This window comes from Orussus abietinus, unplaced genomic scaffold, assembly GCF_000612105.2.
Source record: "Orussus abietinus isolate OABI.00-Male unplaced genomic scaffold, Oabi_2.0 scaffold36, whole genome shotgun sequence".
Classification (NCBI taxonomy): domain Eukaryota; kingdom Metazoa; phylum Arthropoda; class Insecta; order Hymenoptera; family Orussidae; genus Orussus; species Orussus abietinus.
This window is the reverse complement of record NW_019394241.1, coordinates 647,424-667,473: the sequence shown is the minus strand read 5'-3', so window position 1 is coordinate 667,473 and position 20,050 is coordinate 647,424. Positions and strand designations below refer to the sequence as shown.

At 39.0% G+C, this 20,050-nt stretch overlaps 1 protein-coding gene across 2 annotated transcripts in view; it reads left to right on the top strand.

Moving 5' to 3' along the window:
- Positions 1-20,050, top strand: part of LOC105703891 (electron transfer flavoprotein-ubiquinone oxidoreductase, mitochondrial) — a 52,622-nt gene that overhangs the window by 10,015 nt on the left and 22,557 nt on the right. The window contains exon 8 of one of the 2 annotated variants that reach the window (XM_012432646.2): positions 556-747. In XM_012432646.2, coding sequence (XP_012288069.1) covers positions 556-719 — 164 coding nt within the window. In that variant the 3' untranslated portion in view covers positions 720-747. Of the gene's footprint in view, positions 1-555; positions 2,417-20,050 lie in introns of those variants that run through there. The other variant, XM_012432645.2, reaches the window with a different exon arrangement.

Below are 20,050 nucleotides of genomic sequence, written 5' to 3'. Positions count from 1 at the left end.
CTTACCTCTCTCTGTCCGGTTTATCACACTTTCCACCGGTGAAAAAGTTCGCCCGATCGAACGGAATTGCACCTGCCGATCTACTTCTACCGAGTCAACGTAATTATTTCCATCAATGGGCGCAACGATTGCTTCGAACTGGAGTTGCGAAATGTTTCTTTAAGCTGAAATCGACTGCGTTAAGATGATATGAAAGGCGCTGAGAAATTTAATCCAGGTCGATAAATTGAAATTCATCTATACCCTTTTTGGCGAGAACGCCGTTTCGAATCCTCAAGTGGTAACATAAGCTGACGCGTCACTTACTGACATTTATATTTATATTGAAGTCTTTTACTTAATCTTCGTACTGTTGAGTATTTTAATTGGTCAATGGCGGTAAAATGAAAATTGAACATGTATCCGCTTTGGACAGAATACCCGTTTTCAATTGCTTTCCCCTTTCGATTAAAAATTATGTCACCAGCAATCACTGGTATCGTTTATATGTTTGACGGAACTTGCCTTGTGTATTACTGGATATACGTATCTCAATTGATTAATTTTTTGTTCCAGGGGTCTACGAGTTTGTACCATTGGAAGAGGGTACTGGAGAGAGACTACAAATCAATGCCCAGAATTGCATTCATTGCAAAACCTGTGACATCAAGGACCCAAGTCAGAACATTAATTGGGTAGTTCCCGAAGGTGGAGGTGGACCGGCTTACAATGGGATGTAAATTTAGGCATAACAATGTCATCAATTTGGTAGGTCATTTGTTTTTCGGGACAAACGCTTTTGTATGGTCCCAACTAATCGATGCATTTTTTTATGTTGTACTCAACGCAAATTGCGAAAGAAAAATTGCTGTGTTTGTAATTTCATATTGAAAATCGGAATGGGACGCACAATTGTCTTCCATTGAAAAGAAAAATTCATTGAAAGAAGCGCGGTAATGATTACAGATAGGATTCTATTGTAATCGCGAATATAGTAATTGGGTGGTCACTGAATCGTACAAATTTTAATTCTGTACTAATTAATGCGCTTTTTGATAATTCTTTACTGCTGGATAAGCCGCAGAAAAGATAATGCATGCATTTAGTAATGCCTTGAGAAGGTTGAACAATGAAACTGAATTATGTTAAATGTAATATCATAAAAAGCCGCGACAAACGTTATTATTTGAGGGTTACAGAACTCAATCACCTTCAGATGCAGAACATGTTATTGTTTCAATGTATAGGCAATTAGAAAGAGAAGAAATTGATTTCCATGATACTGAGGTTACACTTTAAAAAGTCTGCGTGAGGGGAACCAATGAAAGATAGAAATAATTACTTGTAACAGCAGCCTGTAAACAGCCAGGATCCAATTTTTCTTAATCCGTAACACATTTTGGAAGAAAGAAATAATAACTCATGAGTCGCATGCTCACATGAACACATATCCGCCTGATAAAAGTTACAAGGGCCAGTAGAATCTTATAACAATAGGAACGAAGTTGCGAAATAACAGGGAAATATACATTTAGATTTGCTACTATTTTTATTAGTTATCGGTTAAGCCATGAGTAAACGTTTTGGTAAAGAAATTACCACGGGCTTTTTAAGGTTGCCAATTGTGCCCATAATTATGAAAGTGGTCCAAGACAAAATTAAAAAAAAAAATGAGTTTATCAGTTATTTCACGCCATATTATTTCAAACGAAATTAATTCAATATAATTTCGAAACAAAAAATATATGACTTAGACCACTTTCATAATTAGCACAATTAAACGTAGCGCAAGTTTAAACCTTAATCAAAGAAGGGAGTTTTTCTAACCATCTCAATGGCATTGATGTGGTTTCTTGTACTTGTACGTAGAAACATGAACATTGTCAAGAATTGGAATCATGTCGAGAAGGGAATCTCTTTTGTTATTTCCGTTCGATGGGGGTAACTCGCTTTGATTTATTAGCAAAACCCATCGTCGAGTAAAAGGAAGGAGAAAACCCCGAGGTGCGATATTAGTTGAATAGAACGTTTACTGGGTAAGTTAAAACCTTTAATTGCAAGCAATTCAATGCAAGACCGTAGAGAGAGGCCGGAGCGCGACCATTTCCATGAATATACTTGCCACCCTCGATAACGATTTCAAATGAAAGAGTGCATGTGCGAGTACGGTCGTTCGAGAGAATGCGTACAGGCACGTGCGAGCGCAATTGTATGACGACGTTATTTACGATGTGAAATGCTCGCGTACTAAAAATGCCTCCTTCGTTAACCTCGGGTGAAGTCGTGCCCGGAGTCAAATTAGTTTTCGATTTCTCATATTTTTTTATACCTCTAAGAGATAAACATATTTCTAATATGTATCCGACATACCGTTAACTTAATTATACGTTAATAAATGGTTGATCTATTTTAGTTCTCGCCCAATAACCAGTAATCATCGAAACTTATTATTGCAAATAATAAAATGTTACGTACTATCAGCTGATAGTAATCATTAGATACAAAACGGACTTGAATATTTTTGGAGTTATTAAACAATTTATGAATAGCAATAATACAGCATGCCGGAGCGTGTTACCTCTCTAAGATACAACCTAACCTACATATAGAGATAATATAATATTATTATATAATATTATATATACTATACCTATATGCATAGACTTGCATACTTTCGGAGTTGAAGAGAAGAAAGCAAAATATACTACATAGTTGACTATTTTCGGCTACTTTCCTTGTTCCATTGCTTTGTTTACATTCAGACCTCACGTTCTTTCTTATATGTATATATAATGATAATACTTAGGACGACGTCTTATACAATATATCAAAATTATATGAAAATCGGAAAGGATCACCCTTTTATGCATAATTACCATTTATTTTAATATCGCTCACGTATTAAAAATCCTGAGGAATAGTGATATTGCTATGGTGGTTTACTTATCCTCTACGTCGAATAATGTGCGCGGTCTCGCCCCATTCTTTAAATTAAAAAGAAAAGGCGCAAATCATGAGCTCCGAGGAGGAACCCTCGATAAGTGCAGGTGCATCGTGTACTCTTGCCCTAGTCTCCATTATCCTTTGTTGGGTCACGGGAGGGTTTCTATCGGCTTTTAAGGCTGTCGCACAAGTATCTAGGCTAAACGGGCGACGCCGGGACGGAGGGCTGAATCGTTGCGAGTTCATTAGCCGAGGCTAAATCGAGTTAATCAGGAGAGGTGGACCCGCCGGCTAATCGCGTCGAACTGACCGGAGCTAACTCTCTCGGAAAATCGCGAGGCCGAAACTTCGACCGGCGTGTTCGCCCTGAGACGATCACGGAACGTATGCGGAATACCGACGCGTAATTACTCTCAGGAGGCGATACACTGAAATGATGAGTAATTCGGATTTTAAGGTGAAGTGAAACCCCCCTCAAATCGGTCGATAAGACACTTTTTTTTATGGGTGTTGGATAGAACTGTCTGAAACTTTGACACATGACTCGTGAGTGAAACCCCCCTCAAATCAGACGATTCGAATAAGACACTTTTTTTTATGGATGTTGGATAGAACTGTCTGAGACTTTGACACATGACTCGTGAGCACCTAGGAATTGTCCTGCTACTTTAAAGATTTGGATTTTTTAAACAAATCTTTTAACATAGCCCAGAAAGAACCAAGATGGCGTCGGGCTCTCATATTTCGATCGATATACAATTATTGAAGGCTCTAATATGAGAGACGAAAGGGTCAGGACAGTTGTACGACAATTTAGAACACTCTGGTAATCGATTAAAACGAATTTGAACCCGATAAAGGCAAAAAAAGTGTCTTATGCGCTTCTGTGGTAAGACGATAGGAATGTGAGGTCTCGGAGTGAAAATTTAGTTCATATGGAAATCACAGATGGCGCAGGGGGTCCCTCTGCAGACAATTAGGGCCTCAGAAACCATGAATCCAGGGGATTTTTGGAATTTTATTTCGATTCCTTTATAAGTATTGTACAAAAACGACATATGGAGTACGCCATTTAGTACAATACTCAATATAAGTTGACAGCTGTCAATATAAAAACGAACGTTGGCAACGTAGATACTTATAAAAACCTTTTTTTACGACGATGAACAAGTTCCTCCACGAGTTTCACTTCACCTTAAATATAACTACGGAAAGCTTCTCGGTTTTTGTTTACTTGTATTTGTCTCTTTCTCTGCATGTAATGCTTTTGTATTAATCGTTACCTTAAAACAAAGACTGCCAGTTTAGAAAGTAACATATCGCAATGTAGATAATGTTTGTAATAGTCGCATCATTTCCTTGTTAAGTGTGTTTCTTTATCATCAGCGTTAAACTTATTGGCCCCGTTTTCAGATATGTAATTATTGTACCATCGGCAAATCTCAAGAATGAGAACCCACACGAAGATCGGGATATCGAAATTGCTTCGGGCCCTCGATCGATTTATTGAATCAGAATGCTCTACTTCGATGTCCCATGTTGCCTTTGAAATTAGGTCAACCTGGGCGAGTTCTCGCAAAGGACGGTAATGCAGGTAACTTCTTTTCTTTTTCCGTCGTTCAGGACGGCAAAGAGAAAACATCAAGTTCAGGTTCAAAGAAAATTTCCCGTCTAAGTTATGTAAAATATATCGCTTGTAAAAAATTCACGTCGCCGTGTAAATCACTCGAGAGCGTGAGAAAATGTAAATCTTTTAGATGCAAGCAAAGCCCTAGGCATGTCTTCTTAAGGTGAAGCGAAACACGTCGAGGAACTTGATCGACGTCGATAAAGAAGATTTTTCTAAATACCTACGTTCCCGACGTTCGTTTTTATATTAACAGCTGTGTCGAATTATATTGGATATTGTACCAAATGGCATACTCTATCTGTCGTTTTCATACAATAATTGTAAAGAAATCGAAGTATAACTCCAGAAATCTTCTGAATTCATCGTTTCTGAGGCCCTAATTGACTGCAGAGGGACCCCCTGCGCCATCTGTGATTTCCATGTCAACCAAATTTTCACTTCGAGACCTCGTATTACCATCGTTTTAACGTAGAAAAATCAAAAATTAAAATTTCAAAAGTATCAGGATAAATCCTAGGTGCTCACGAGTCCTGTATCAAAAATTCATACGGTTCTGTTCAATATCCTTTTAAAAAAGCATTTTAATCGAGTCAGCTGATTTGAAGGTTTCCACGATTATCGTAACGTTACTTTTACCGTGTCGCATAAATGAATGGACCTGGACCCGACATAAATCGTCAAAAAGAAAGATCTATGTATATACAAAATTTCATCAGTTTATACATTCCTCTAGTGACACTCTGGAGCTATTAATTTAAAATAGCATGTATGAGAAAACTTTCTTACCCGAAAGGATTTTTCGGAATGGGCACAGATTCGCTCATCTAGGAGAGCTCTTGGGGAAAGCCAGTTTCCGTTTCAGTTGTGTTCCATCAGTTTATACATTCCTCTAGTGACACCCTGGAGCTATTAATTTAAAATATCATGTATGAGGAAACTTTCTTACCCGAAAGGATTTTTCGGAATGGGTACAGATTCGCTCATCTAGGAGAGCTCTTCGGGAAAGCCAGTTTCCGTTTCAGTTGTGTTCCATCAGCCGGCGGAGTCTCATCGATGGTCGTTTGATTCGCCCCTGGGCACAATATCCACCCTCTGGCCAGCCCTAATCGAATGCGACGAGTCGGATCCCTTGTTGGGAACTCCATCCGAGACCTCGTGTTTCACCGATGAGAAATATCATGCATGATGCACGTATGAGTCATCCGTAGGTTCGGGATTGGCCTTGAAACTATTGAAGGTAACTCTCTCTTATAAGAAGTTTATAGTTACAGTAATGTATAGTACAGTAAATTTATAATTATAGTAGTCTATAGTATAGTTTATTCTCGTAAAGCACTCTTATAAGAAGTTTATTCTAAGTTGTTTATAGTGGAAGCGAATTTCAGTTTACCCCGAAACATGCCTCTGATTTGTTTTAAATTTTGGTATTAAATGATAAGTATGAAATTAGGTACATGAATTCACGCTATTGATTTCGGAACGCAACCAACACGTATTTTCGTATTAAAAAATAATTTGTTTTAATTTTTGGTATTAAATGATAAGTATGAAATTAGGTATATGAATTCACGTTATTGATTTCAGAACGCAACCAACACGTATTTCCGTATTAAAAAATAATTTGTTTTAACTTTTGGTATCTAATGACAAGTATGAAATTAGGTATATGAATTCACGTTATTGATTTCAGAACGCAACCAACACGTACTTTCGTATTAAAAAATAAATGGGAATACAATGGATGTATTGTTTAATAAACTAGGGTACAATTAATAGAAAGGAACATTTGATAAAGCGCAGGGCAGTGGTTAAATTATGTAAAGGAATTTAATTTCCATTATTTTAGCAAAGCAATGTGCCGGAGGCGTACCATCTCAAACAAAATGGCCTTATTCAGAAGACATTTTGGGTGGGTTTCAGAACGTTAAATTCGTTACGTCCACCTTCCTGTGTTTCTTGGCACATGCTCTCTCTTAATTCTCTTTACTCTATGGTCCATGTAGACGACATTATGGGCAACTATGCTGGCAATGTAGTAAAGAACCTTTGAAGTCAAAATTATTTTAACGTCGAATAGAAATTATACAAAATTCACGTTCTTCATAAATATGCTTTATATTTCGTTACATGCCGACCAAACACAATTACATGACATTTGTAACATGTAACGTGTTAGTAAGATGGTGATAGTAAGATGGAATGCTATAAAGCAAAATAATGGCAATACCCGAAGAGAAAAGGTTATAAATATATATTCTTGACATATATACTGTTGCCTGAATCATTTATAATTGCACGTAACAATTATTTTGTTGAGAAGAAAAATTATATTATTGATTTAAACGAATTTGATTCGCTCAATCTGCTATTTCTTCGAACGTATTTAATCGCAGGATTTTGTTTTAGCAATGAATATTTCTTTGAGTCAACCAACTTTTTCTTTCTCAGAGTACTTTTCCGTTATCTTTAATAATTTTATTCTAACCCATATCAATGTACGGTATGACAAGATTTCCGAATGAATACGTCAAAATGGAATTAGAATGACGTTTTATCCGAGAAATAACGTAGGTTTTTCAGTTACCGTGTTTTTGTAACGTAAATCACTCGTGATTGTTACGGCTTTCAATTCGTAGGTGTTTTGTTTTTTGGGGCGAAGATACATAGGGCTCTCTGGCGTGGAAAAGTGAAGGAAAATTCATAGGATGGATAATACCCCAGGTAGCTTTCCCAAGCGTTACTCATAGTTGTTGCAGTACCGTTAGCATGTATTGTATGTATTGCAGTACACCCTATGTCACTAACTCCAGAACTCCAAGTGCGTCGAGCGGAACGGCTGTTTTACTGCCGAAAGCGTAGCGGAAAATGTCGTGGTAAAATAAAACGACTATGCAGTGGTTCATATGAATGCACGTAACAAATTAAATTCTGACATTTTCGAAACATTTATTTTCAACTGACTCGGTTTTCATATATGCCGAGGGACAGGGGAAAACTCCCGGAGGAACGGAAACCGCGAGCGATTATTTACTTTACGCGAACTTACCTGAACTCGGACACGGAATGGCAGTCGATCTTCCGCCGCGGTGAGGAGAGAATTTATTTTCTTAATCTTACCCTCCTACCCGATCAAGAAGTACAATTGCATTTTCACCTCTATATTTCTTCGGGGAAGAGTTAAAGGTTTCAAAATTACTTTCGAGACGACCGGGAATCTATGGACTTCATTTTCCACTTCTAGTTTTAACAATGTACTGCATTAAATATTCTTCATAAACACTGCCAATTACAAGTTACGTACATTATGTACTATAAGACTGCTTTAACGAAACTACGAAAACACGCGTTAGATAAGTTAACTTAGTATAATAATTGTATTAGGAAAGAAAAGCAAATCAATAGATTCTGCCAGGTGTAAATAATTATTTTCCATTGATATTGTTGCAACGTGTTTTTTTTTCTACATTCTATATTGTGCACAATGTGGAAATTTATATGCTTTAATAATGATATAGGTACTTCAGTGGCTTTATTACCGTGACATTATAATAGTTTTATTTTATTAAGGTGAAGTGAAACCACCTTCAAATCAGTCGATTTGAATGACGCTTTTTTTTTCAGGGTATTAGACCGAATTATCTGTGATTTGACATATGACTCGTGAGCATCTAATAATTATCCCGACACTTCCAAATTTAGATTTTCGGCGCAAGATGGCACTCTGTAGTCAATTAGGGCCTCAAAAATCATGAGTCCGGGAATTTCTGGAGTTTGACCGACTTCTTCATAATTATTTTACAAAAACGACACGTAGAGTATGCAATTAGTACAATACCTGATATAATTACACACAGCGGTCAATATAAATACCATAGCATACCATGCCATAACCCGTTGCTTACAATTAAAAACACGGTTAGTAGGTAAATTCGCATCGGTGAATTTGTACCGGGTAATTGTTATTATTTTTGGTATACATCGAGTTTCAGTATCACGAAACCCTGCTCGGAACGTGTACTTGCAATTACATACGTACAATATGACGGACGACGTCCGTTATTTCTAATAAACCAGACCGGAGCTTGCATCGACGGAAATTTGGAGCCCAATTAAAAGAGATGGCAGTTCTGACAATTCGTTGGCTCGAATGGCAATTTCGAAGCTCGTTCTCCCGCCTAATTGGCCTAGTGACATCTATTGAAACGTCCTATAAATGGATACGCCGTGACGCGATATGACACCCACCTGTAGAATCAACTAATATATCTGGGTCAAACATTAAGTACAAAACACAAAAGTTGAACGGAAGCTTTTTCTTAAATTACAAAATATATTGAATATTAGTAATATTTCCAGTATTCGTATATTTTGGAAGTCCTATCGCTGTGATACTTTGATAAGGTGCTTATGCTTCCAGGAGAGCTCTACTGATTATTTGTCTCTCTTGTTATCGTCTCATCGTATTTTGCATTCTGACACGTTCATGTTCTTAAGGTTTTCGTAAGGCTTTAAAAATTATTCGATTCGAATAAGACACTTTTTTTTTATGGGTATTAGATAGAACTGTCCGAAACATTGACACATGACTCGTGAGCACCTAGGAATTATCTTGACACTTTCAAAATTTGGATTTTTGAAAGAAATTTTTTAACTTAGCCCAGACCAGAAACAAAATGGCGCCGAGCTCTCATATTTCGATTGATACCTAATTATTGAAGATTTTAACATGAAAACGAAAGTGTCAGGACAATTGTATGACAATTTAGAACATTCTGCTAATCGATAAACTCGCATTTGAACGGGATAAAGGCAAAAAAAGTGTCTTATGCGCTTCTCAATATAATTCTACACAGGCGTCAACATAAAAACGAACATTGGCAACGTAGGTATTTAGAAAAATCTTTTTTACCGACGTAGATCAAGTTCCTCGCCGTGTTTCACTTCGCCTTAACTACCGAAATGCGGCATTCTTGCCACGTGACTCGTTAGTAAGACTTTAGTCGGCATATTATCAGCAGTCTTTAATTTCAGCGGCTTAGAAAGCTCGGTTAAGCTCCGCGGGATATCCCCTCTGGGTGAAACTCAATTTCCACCCCGGATAATCTCCTGACAAAGAGGTACCCACGCACATGCGCTTCGGGGCCACGCGTAAGCTGGGCACGCATGCGCACGCCAGAATTAAACCGATTCTCACGTCGATCAGGATTTTCGGGACGAGCGGTGCAGATGGCAGCGCACTCTCCCGCTCTCGGGGTGTAACTTTCCTTTCGGATGGACCAATCTCACATAATAGGGTTATTATTGAATCTAGACCCCCCGGGGGGAGAATTTATTCGTGAAATAATTTCTAATCACGGCTTTTGATAAATTAACGCTGCAGCGGTGGAAAGAGCGAGAGCTAAAATTTCAGATAATGAAATCTGCGATGGATAGAACATTGTTGGTTTAGTTACGAATGTAATGACGTTTATTCAAGTCCTGGGTAAAAGACGGTGCTATTGTATTGCATTCATACAGCTCATTGTTTTATTTCTGACATGTTTTGGTTTAAATTGTTTACAATATATACCTAACCAGCAGTTAACAATCAATATTGTGCATTTATAATTATCGTGCAATTGTGGATATAAGAGTGTTGGTTCTTTGTTTTAAATTGAAATACTTGGCGTATTTGGGAATAAGGGGAGACATTGTGCAATGAACTGCTACGAATGGCCTATGTAACACAATTTTATTAAGCCGTAATGAACGTCATCGTAACTTTGAAGCTAAGTAATGTCGCGGGAAATTCTTCACTAACGAGAAACACTTGCCTGCCGGTAATTAAAAGTTCCATCGGTCTTCGGATAATTATACAACGTCAAAGCTATTATCTCAGGTAGTTTTAATTAGCTGCGAGGGAAAGTTCTACATACTCTTTCGTGTTCTCGCCATTGGCTGACGACTTTAACACTGAAATGATTAAACTCAATAAAATGACGGATTTCATACGTCCCACCGAAGAAAAAAAATCCCTCGATATTCTAGCGTTTAATGTTACATTGCACGGTCACGTGCATTTTTTATTAAATACATTATCACTGTCGAGATCAATCCTTCGAGTTTAATGTACATTCTCGGTAGTGTATCCTAATGATGGGTATAGCTCTATGAAACTTATTTCATTATCTGTATTCAAATTATTAACAGAAAGTCATATGTGCCCATAATTATGAAAGTGGTCTAAGTCATATATTTTTTGTTTCGAAATTACATTGAATTAATTTCGTTTGAAATAATATGGCGTGAAATAACTGATAAACTCATTTTTTTTTTAATTTTGACTTAGACCACTTTCATAATTATGGGCACATATGATGCCAAGTAACAAAGGGGAAGGACCCTTTTCTTACAGAATTTCATATCCATTATTAAATGCATTTTTTACTAACTACTTTCTCCTTTCCGACATATATGTTCTCCGTACTTAATGTACGTTTTCGAAACACTTGAAACAATAGGTACTGTTTCTTTAGACTTTGTCACTGTATTTTCAAGTAATTCTTCCGTATGAGAGACAGACTCCCTTTCCCGTCGATCTCTGCTTTAACGTTCTTCCTCTTTGCAAAATGTAGTTGGAAAACTTCCGAAAGGAACGACGGCGGTCGGTACTTCGTACACTTCTCCGTGCTCGATATTCTGGTACTTGTCGGGAATTTGGCGCGATACTTCTTGCCACCGTACATTTTGACGCACACGTGAATTCATTGCTCGTATCCTATATAATTGACAGCTTAAGGTGCTGCTTGTATTTTCGCATCTCCGAAGTGCATCCTGCAACTCCGAGCTCGGAAACGGGAGCATGCACACATTGCGTTCAGATGTCACGAGACATCGGTGCATCGAGATATCGAACTTCGAGGATGATGCTGTTGTATGTCTTCCTGTGGTTCTATACAATCAGCGCACACTACATTTTTTAGAGAATAGAGGGGTGAGAAATAAGTGACAGATAAAAAAATTTCGATTACTAGTTCGATACTTATATATTATGCCTACCGAATTGGACTCAACAATGTTAATGTAAAGATATCACATTTCGTCAATTCGCTTTATGGTGATATTCAAAAGTAGGGTAAATTTTTTAATATTTATTATTTAATATTTAATATTCATAGTTGATATGATTAACGTCTAGAAGAAGTTATTAAGATTTATAGCTACAAGACTTAGTGAATTATCAATGGCTCACACAGAAATAGAAGGCCCTTGGTGTGAATAAATGCGAATGGAATATGAATGTGCATTACTAAGTAATTATTATGTATATCAACAGTTTAGAAATATTATAAGACTGACTGTAGGTGGATAAGAAATGATTTAAATTTCAAGTTCGAGTTCAGTGAACGTGGAGTAGCAAGACTCCCAACAGGACTACAATTTCAAATCAGTCGCACTAATCCATTCTGGGGTTAAAAACAAGAGCGACGAGCATTTTCAGGGTAGATTAAGAGCATAAATTTAGCAGATACTCTCTTTCGTGCCTACCGCAGCCATTAAGTAACGTATACGACTGCCTCGCGAGATAGAACAAACAGTTTGCAACATGAAGTTGATTTTATCTCGCCTTTTTCAGACAATATCTCATACAAGATATTATAGTTTTCACAACGTATTCTCATTCTTTTCTTCTCTTAAAAAGAAGGTATAACAGCGTAAAATGAAAAACGTACGAGAGGAGGAAAAGAATATAAATAATTATTGGAAATAACGTCTTCGTCTTCTCCAGAGGCAATTAACACGGAAGTAAACATTATTCACGTTAATAATAATACGTTATTAATCTTTTAATAACATTAAAACATGAAATTAATAAAATCGTTTACTTACGAATTATCCTTATTTTGGCTCTTATACATATTGTTAATAATTCAATTTTTTTAAGAACTAAGGAAGAATGCATGCCATATACTTTAAAAGGCCCCAATTTATTCTATCCATTCTGTGCTCGAGAAGAATCGCTTCCGAGGTTAAATGCGACACGAGCAGAAATTTCATATGTGGTAATAATATAGATACATATTCATAAGAAAAAGGAAAGTCTTTGTTTCCGGGTGTTCTATGGAAGTTCCTCACTTTAGTTTTAAATATTTAGCATTAATAAATTTAATATCAAGCTTTAGTTTTAAATATTCCAAAGCATTGTATCGGTTGCTTCTGATAAGAGGGAAATCCGCGGGTCTAAAAAATGTCAGTTAGTCCTGTTACTTGTTTAGTGTTACGAGGTTCGGTCGAAGACATCTCTAGGAGGTGTGTCGAGAGGGTCGACGGGAGTGCGAGGGGTGATTTTGTTCCCTTTGTGGCAACTTTTCACCCTGCCCAAGGCCCGCGATTTGGGGCTCTTTGTTCGCCCACGAGGACACACCAGATGGTCCAGTAAAGATCATGATCGAATTGGGAATACGTGGGCAGAAATGAAAGGGTTCATCTGCAAAGTAATCAAATTTCCCGAATATATAAGCAAGGCCCATTTTGCATAACTATGAGTCCTCAGAATCTGAATTAAGTCTCGCAATAAGTACGACATAATTAAAGATAAGAAAAGGGAAAAGCTAAATGGACAATACTTTTTCCCTTCGTTAACCTGTTAATCGGGGATTAATTTTTGTACAACTCATTTCACAATGGGGACTTTTTTCTTCGTCTACGTTACGTTTAAAAATTTCAATTTTCAATTTTTTGCCCCGAGCACTCGCAGTTATTTTAAATCCAGGGTTATATAATGAGGTGGAATAAAATTCTAACGCACAAGAGGTAAAAATAAAAATTAAGAAAAATCGAAAATTAGCATAGGTTGTTTAGTTGTTTATTAGAAATGCACAACTTTGATTTTCAGGGATCGCAGTCCTTTTGTGTATACAGTTTTAATGGCGACTAAAGACTTGAAATGACGAGTAATAAACCTAATCAATAACGTTTTCTTTTAATCTTGTTAATGGACTGCGATTAGTCACCTCATCAATGAATACGAATCGAATACTTAAAAATAAATCGAAGTCGTATCGGAGATTTAAAATAGGATGTAAAAGAGTGGGTGAAAAATGAACTAATGCTGAACATTTATCATTGTCTCCCTTTTACGATTTCCTTCTCACATCCCTCAGATTTAATTTTATGCATCGGCACGATTTTCAAGCTCCCATTAGACGACGGACGTGATTCTCCTTTGTCATGGGAGGTTATCGTCGTTTCGGGGAAAAACCAGCATCCGTCAATTAATGGGCATGGAAATGAAATTTCGCTCAATCGACATTTCGGTTTTTTTTTTATTTTTATTTCTAAGGGAATATCCATTTAACGGTGCCAATGAGTCATTTGGATGCAAAGTGACGCATTTGGCTCCAGCGCGTTTGCACCCTTCTGATCATAAAAGACGAAACTGTATAAGGAACATTAGTAACGATATAGTCCGTCTCTCACGCAAATTATGCTCTGCCACGTTCTCAATCAAAATGGAAATTTCTGTCAAACCCACTGCGATTTCATACGCCTTTGGGACTGGGATATATCGGTGTCGGAGCCCTTCTCGGATGGCGAAATGAAATGGCACTTGCTTAGATCGACTTGAAACTTCAGCATTTTATTCTGCTAGGGGTGCTCGTGATAAGTTATCAAATGCGAGGCCACGAGGGTGACATATGTCAAAATCGTCACTGAGAAATGATTTCCGTTTGTTCTTTTTCATGATTTCCTGTAATATTCACACAACTTGAAAAAAAAAAAGAAACTAATTCAGAGTGACGATTAAGTGCTACGAGTCGACGAAGACTTAAATCAATTTATTATATAAACAATATGTGCATTCAAGCATTTTCTTGTCCTCGTGATGTTTGTTGAATTGCAATGAAAAAAAGTAAGCCGTTATATGTTTAACAATCAAGGAATTAGATCGTGTTGAATAAATCATGTATAGCAATTTGAAACCCACTTTTGGTAACAATTATGATGCGATAAAAATTTCATGTCCTTGCAGTGAAGTAATGATATTTATCAGCCTTTTTTGTAGGTTTTATCATACGACAATCAGAGATATGACATCAAGTACAAATTGTAGGGGAAGAATGGGGTTTAATAGGGTCCTGTTCTTTTCGGGATAAATTTTATGTCCTGTGGGATTCAGCCACCCTTCTGCACAGTTGCAAGAGGAATAATTATTCTAATCGACTTTGGGCTTTAAAACCCATCCGTAGGGCAATATTCGTAATGAATAACGGGTTCTTTTATTGTGAACTATAACTCCGGACAGTTTTGATTAAATTTTAATTTTAATGGGTTTGCATTTAACACCCCCTCTCGTAAAACGGATCGCTCCAAAGATCAAAATTGCATTTATATCGGATAATTTATAATACCGTCTGCTGACGATTTCATTACATAGTCATATGAAGCGTTTTTAATGCATCATGTATCAAACAGCTAATAATTTAGTTAGTCCGACCCTGTCATTTTGTTTATTTACTTTAACATAGGTACATGTGATCGCGTTCCAGATGGGATTCTTTTCCGCAATGTGATAATATCCTTTCCAATAACTTTATTTGGCATTTGCGGAATTACCGAAGATACTTTGAAACTGAAAACTTAGTTTTATAATTCGTCTACAAAGTCGACTTTAGTTAATATGCCGGCTGAAAGTTGACAAAAGTTATCTCAACATTTTCAATTATGGAGGCAACTGCGAAGTTTTGATACGTCTATTGCGAGGAGCATTCGTAATAACAAGTTGCTTTCTCGTTTCAAGTTAAGTCAAACAAATAAAACGACGTACGGCTGATTTCAGAAACGTAATTCCGCAATCGACCGAAAATAAAAATATGAGAGGAAAAAGGAAATAATATAGCGTAAGAAAAAAAATACAAAAACAAATGAGGATTAAACTACGATGTTGAGTCAGAGTGTTCTAAATTGCCCTACAATTGTCCTGACACATTCTTTTCTCATACTACAGTCTTCAATAATTCTACATCGATCGAAATATGAGAGCACGACGCCATTTTGGTTCTGCTCTGGACTTAGTTAAGAACATTTTGTCAAAAATCCACCTTTTGAAAGTGTCAAGATAATTCCTAAGTACTCACGAGTCATGTGTTTCAGACGGTCCTATCCAATACCCTTAAAAAAAAGTGTCTTATTCAAGTCGGCTGATTTAAGGGAGGTTTCACTCCACCTTAAGTAACCTCCATAACGACCTTTATCCTCTCGAGCTAGCCAAGACACATATAAAAAGTAAAACGCTCGTTGCAATCCTGACCCCGTTACAAGCCTACTATCGATACGTCTTGAACGCCCTCGGCGCCATTATCGCTCTCTTTCTTCCTATCGCGAACAGAAGTGCGAATATAATGGATCGCGGACACGTAATGGCGATACCGCGTCAGCCAGATAGGAAAAGCGCTGACTAGCGAGCGGCATCCCCTGGGAGGTCACGTGGATGCAGCACGTGTCCTTTCGGGGTGCGAGGGGAGCAGGCGATTCCTTTGTCCCCAGGCCGTGGCGTCGCGGCGTTGCGGCGTCGCGGCGTTGCGGCGTTGCGGCGTTGCGGCGTTGCAGCGCGACCGGCGAGCGCAGTACCGCCAACGGCCGCGGCGCGGCGCTGCCGTGGCGCGGCGGCGAGGACTTCCCGGGCCGCGAACCGTCGCCATGGAGACCACCCCCGAAGCCAATCCGGGGTGCATTTGTAGGTACATTTACCCCTGTCAACCCCTCCTCGCTCCTAGACGCCTGATGCCCCCTCTCGCAGTCGTTGCGTGTCCGATCGGGATTGGCATTAAATTAATGGTCGATTCCTTCTCGAACGTGCACCTCCAGGGCGCCACCTACGGACACGCCTGGACGCGCGGCGGACTAGACACCCACCGGTAGGTTAACAAGACCGAGGTGCCGACCGCCCTGGAAACGGAGGCTGTTCTTTGTTCCCCGACTTCGGGGCAGGATCGGGCGCCCGGGGGGTGGCAGTAAATTCCCGATTCCCTTTCGTTCGAGTTGTTTTAACGATACCTGTAGGGGCTCCTTAAGTAAGGGTTGATCCAACGGGTAGATATACTAACGAGACGCGTCCGAATGGCCGATGACGATAACGCCGGGGAGTGGGTGTTCTTTGTTCTTTTGGTTCCTCCTGATGCTTTTCGGTATGGTCGATGTGGTCGAGGTTACGATAATTGCCAGGTGTTTTTCACGGGTATCCTTTGCGCACCTGTGGAAGCGTTTGTGTTTATAATTTGTCGGGCTGATGGTCATCCGACTAGTAGGGCACATGCCCTGCTGGTGGTCTTGAAAATGGTTACGCTCTTTGTTCGTTGCCATCGTGCGTGGAGTACAAGACATGTCCGATTCCTTCTGGTACGCGTGGCCAGGGTGTCACCGTGTTCGACGGTAAAAAGTTATTTTGCGGTAAAGGCCACCTTTGAATAGTATGTTAATCGTATGTAAAGACTTACTGCTGGTCATGTCCTTAAGGGGCACCGTGGTAACACGCCTTACGCTAATTGCCGGATGTTTTTCACGCGTATCCTTTGCGCACATGTGGAAGCGTTTGTATTTATAATTTGTCGGGCTGATGGTCATCCGTTTAATAGGGCACATGCCCTGCTGGTGGTCTTGAAAATGGTTACGCTCTTTGTTCGTTACCATCGTGCGTGGAGTACAAGACATGTCCGATTCCTTCTGGTACGCATGGCCAGGGTATCACCGTGTTCGACGGTAAAAAGTTATTTTGCGGTAAAGGCCACCTTTGAATAGTATGTTAATCGTACATGAAGACTTACTGTTGGTCATGTCCTTAAGGGGCACCGTGGTAACACGCTTAAAGAGTAATCGATATACCTGCTCATGGACTGTTCGTGAAGTAATGGTAATGGAACTGGAGTTGATCATTTTTCATACATCGGGCTCGGAATGCTTTTATTAATGACCGATGCCTCCTCTAACGTGTACCTGTGGTATAATCAATGAATTCCCCACACATATGGCTGACCTGACATCTAGTGCTCTACTAATAACGCGTGGCTCCCTTCCTGCAGCTGTTGGTCCAGAAAATGGTAGCTGTTCTTTGTTCTTTTCTGCCTTTCCTAGTATCATGGCCTCTGCAGTAGGGGATGCTATTTGATTAATGGCTCATCTCCCTCACTCTCTCCCGTGCGTGTACTTGTCGTCTCACGTAATACACTCCACATTGAAAGCTCTCCGATACTAATGATATGTACCTGTTACATAAAATAATCGACACATCGGACGGAAGGTACGAGAATATTTTATATTTCGGTTCACTACTTAACCCCTTGCGCTTCGATTTAATCTTACAAGGAAGGTATCCCAGGTCGATCTGTCCGATTTGATTTCTTTTATAATATGTTATTGTAGACTAAAAACTAAGCGACACGTATTTTTTTATCTGCCATTAAACACTGAGGAAGTGATACCACCATCCAAAGTAAGGCCTGTGAGGGGTGGCACACCCCTTAATTATTATTTTTCTTAATTGTGTAAATTATATTTTTCATTTCTCGTACAGTTTTCGTACAATAATCATAAAGAAGTCGAAGTAAAACTCCAAAAATCGTCTGGATTCATGGTTTCTGAGGCCCTAACTCACTGCAGAGTGACACTATGCGCCATCTGTGGTTTCCGTGTCAACTAAATTTTCACTCCGAGACCTCGTATTACCATCGTTTTAGCATTGTGTGCGTGGACTTGATTTCCGGAATAAGTCGATGTCGAAAAGAAGACTTCGTTCTTCTTTTTGACTCCCCTCTTGTGGCCTCCCTATTGTTGGGGCCTAAGGAGGTGAGGTTTGGCTATTGTTGCTAAAGCGGGCACATGTACGACAAGAGATGGCTAATGGGGCTTGTTTTCGGCGGCTTTGAGCATTCGTCGCTAGGGAATCATGGATTGGGCTATAGGGTGTTTTGACAAAGGACTCTTCAACGGTGGCTCGTGTTCTCGCAATATAGAGACAGGAGGGAGCACGAAATTGTAAATACGTTAGTATGAACCGGTATACGTATGAGTGAAAGATGTATAAATGCATGAAACGGGTCTATGGGGAAGTAAGGGTCCGTAAACGCCGTTTAATATAACGAAACGATTAGCAGAAATCCTTAGTTCCCTTCGATTCATTTTCTTGGATTAGTTAGGATTTTCACAATTAACCCTGATGCGTCATGGATGTAATTATTTTTCACTTACTACGCAACATCCCCAAAGTACGCACGCGGGTAATTTTATGATCATGAACAACGTAATCTTACTTAGTAAAAAAATCAGAGCATCAGGTTTGCCCGTAATGATTGAGGCATTTTTACCAAATCAAGTAGAGTATGTACAAGACAAATCCTTCTAATCCTGCGGATCAGAATGTAGACTTGTCGGGAATAATAATAAATTATTATTGAATGAAAGTCAAGAGGAGAAGATTCGCGGAAGAGGGAGAAACGAAGAATCACGCAGGTGATATGGATTCGTTTCCTTATGGTGGAGGTCGTTGGGCATCCGCGGCCTTTGCAACAAGTAGGGTCTTTCTTCGTTTCCGAAGATGGACGAGCAAGAATGTCCCGGGTGGATTACTTCTCCGCAAAGGAGCAGGTCCTTCCTTTTTCTCCTGGGAAACTTTCCGGGGACTAGGCTCTTCGATCGCAGAACTTCTGTTAATTGAATCTTGCGCTGGTACAGGGATGCCATGGGATGCGGTTTCGCTTTATTGTCGAACGAAACCGCAGCGGCCCCCTGCGGATCGACTTGCGCGGTTCGATCCGCTGAATGTAAATAAATAAATGAATGCGCGATCTGTGGGTTAGTGGGCTGGATGAAAAAAGTTGACTTCGACGAACGATATCTGGCGGATTCTGCGGAGGCGGCCGCCGGTTTGCCTCGGTGTTCTTTTTTTTTTTTCTTTTAATTTTTATAATTGCTTTGTAGCGAATAATCGCGTGAAAATCCAGGAAGTTCCATTTCCTGATCCGTGTTTGCCCCTCGAATTGTTGAACGCGTATCAACAGACGGAAATAATGAAACGGTCGGTTCATAAGGCGAATTGTTTTCACTGGATCGCCGAGGGAGATTTTTTTTCTCTCGTGAGTGCTGCTGACCAATATTTGGATAATGTTTTTAGCACCATTTTTCCGATCTGTGTTTACCACCGGAATTGTTAAACGTAAATAAATATAAAAATTGCTGATAGTGATATAAAACGTCAAGTGGTTTTATAAAACAAAATGTCTAGCCGGATTGTCAAATCGAACAAATATTAGACCATCTGGCCACGTTTTACAAAACGACGGATTCAACAATCTGGCTACAACAGATATACTTGACGTAATTAGTATACTCTTGAAATTAACGCCGACGTTTCTGCAATCTAAACAATAATCTTCATTTTCATGTTTCTTCGTTATGTATTAGGATATTCTCATTTAATTGATCAATTGTTTCTAAAACGTTCAATGTACACCCTCTTAGATTCCG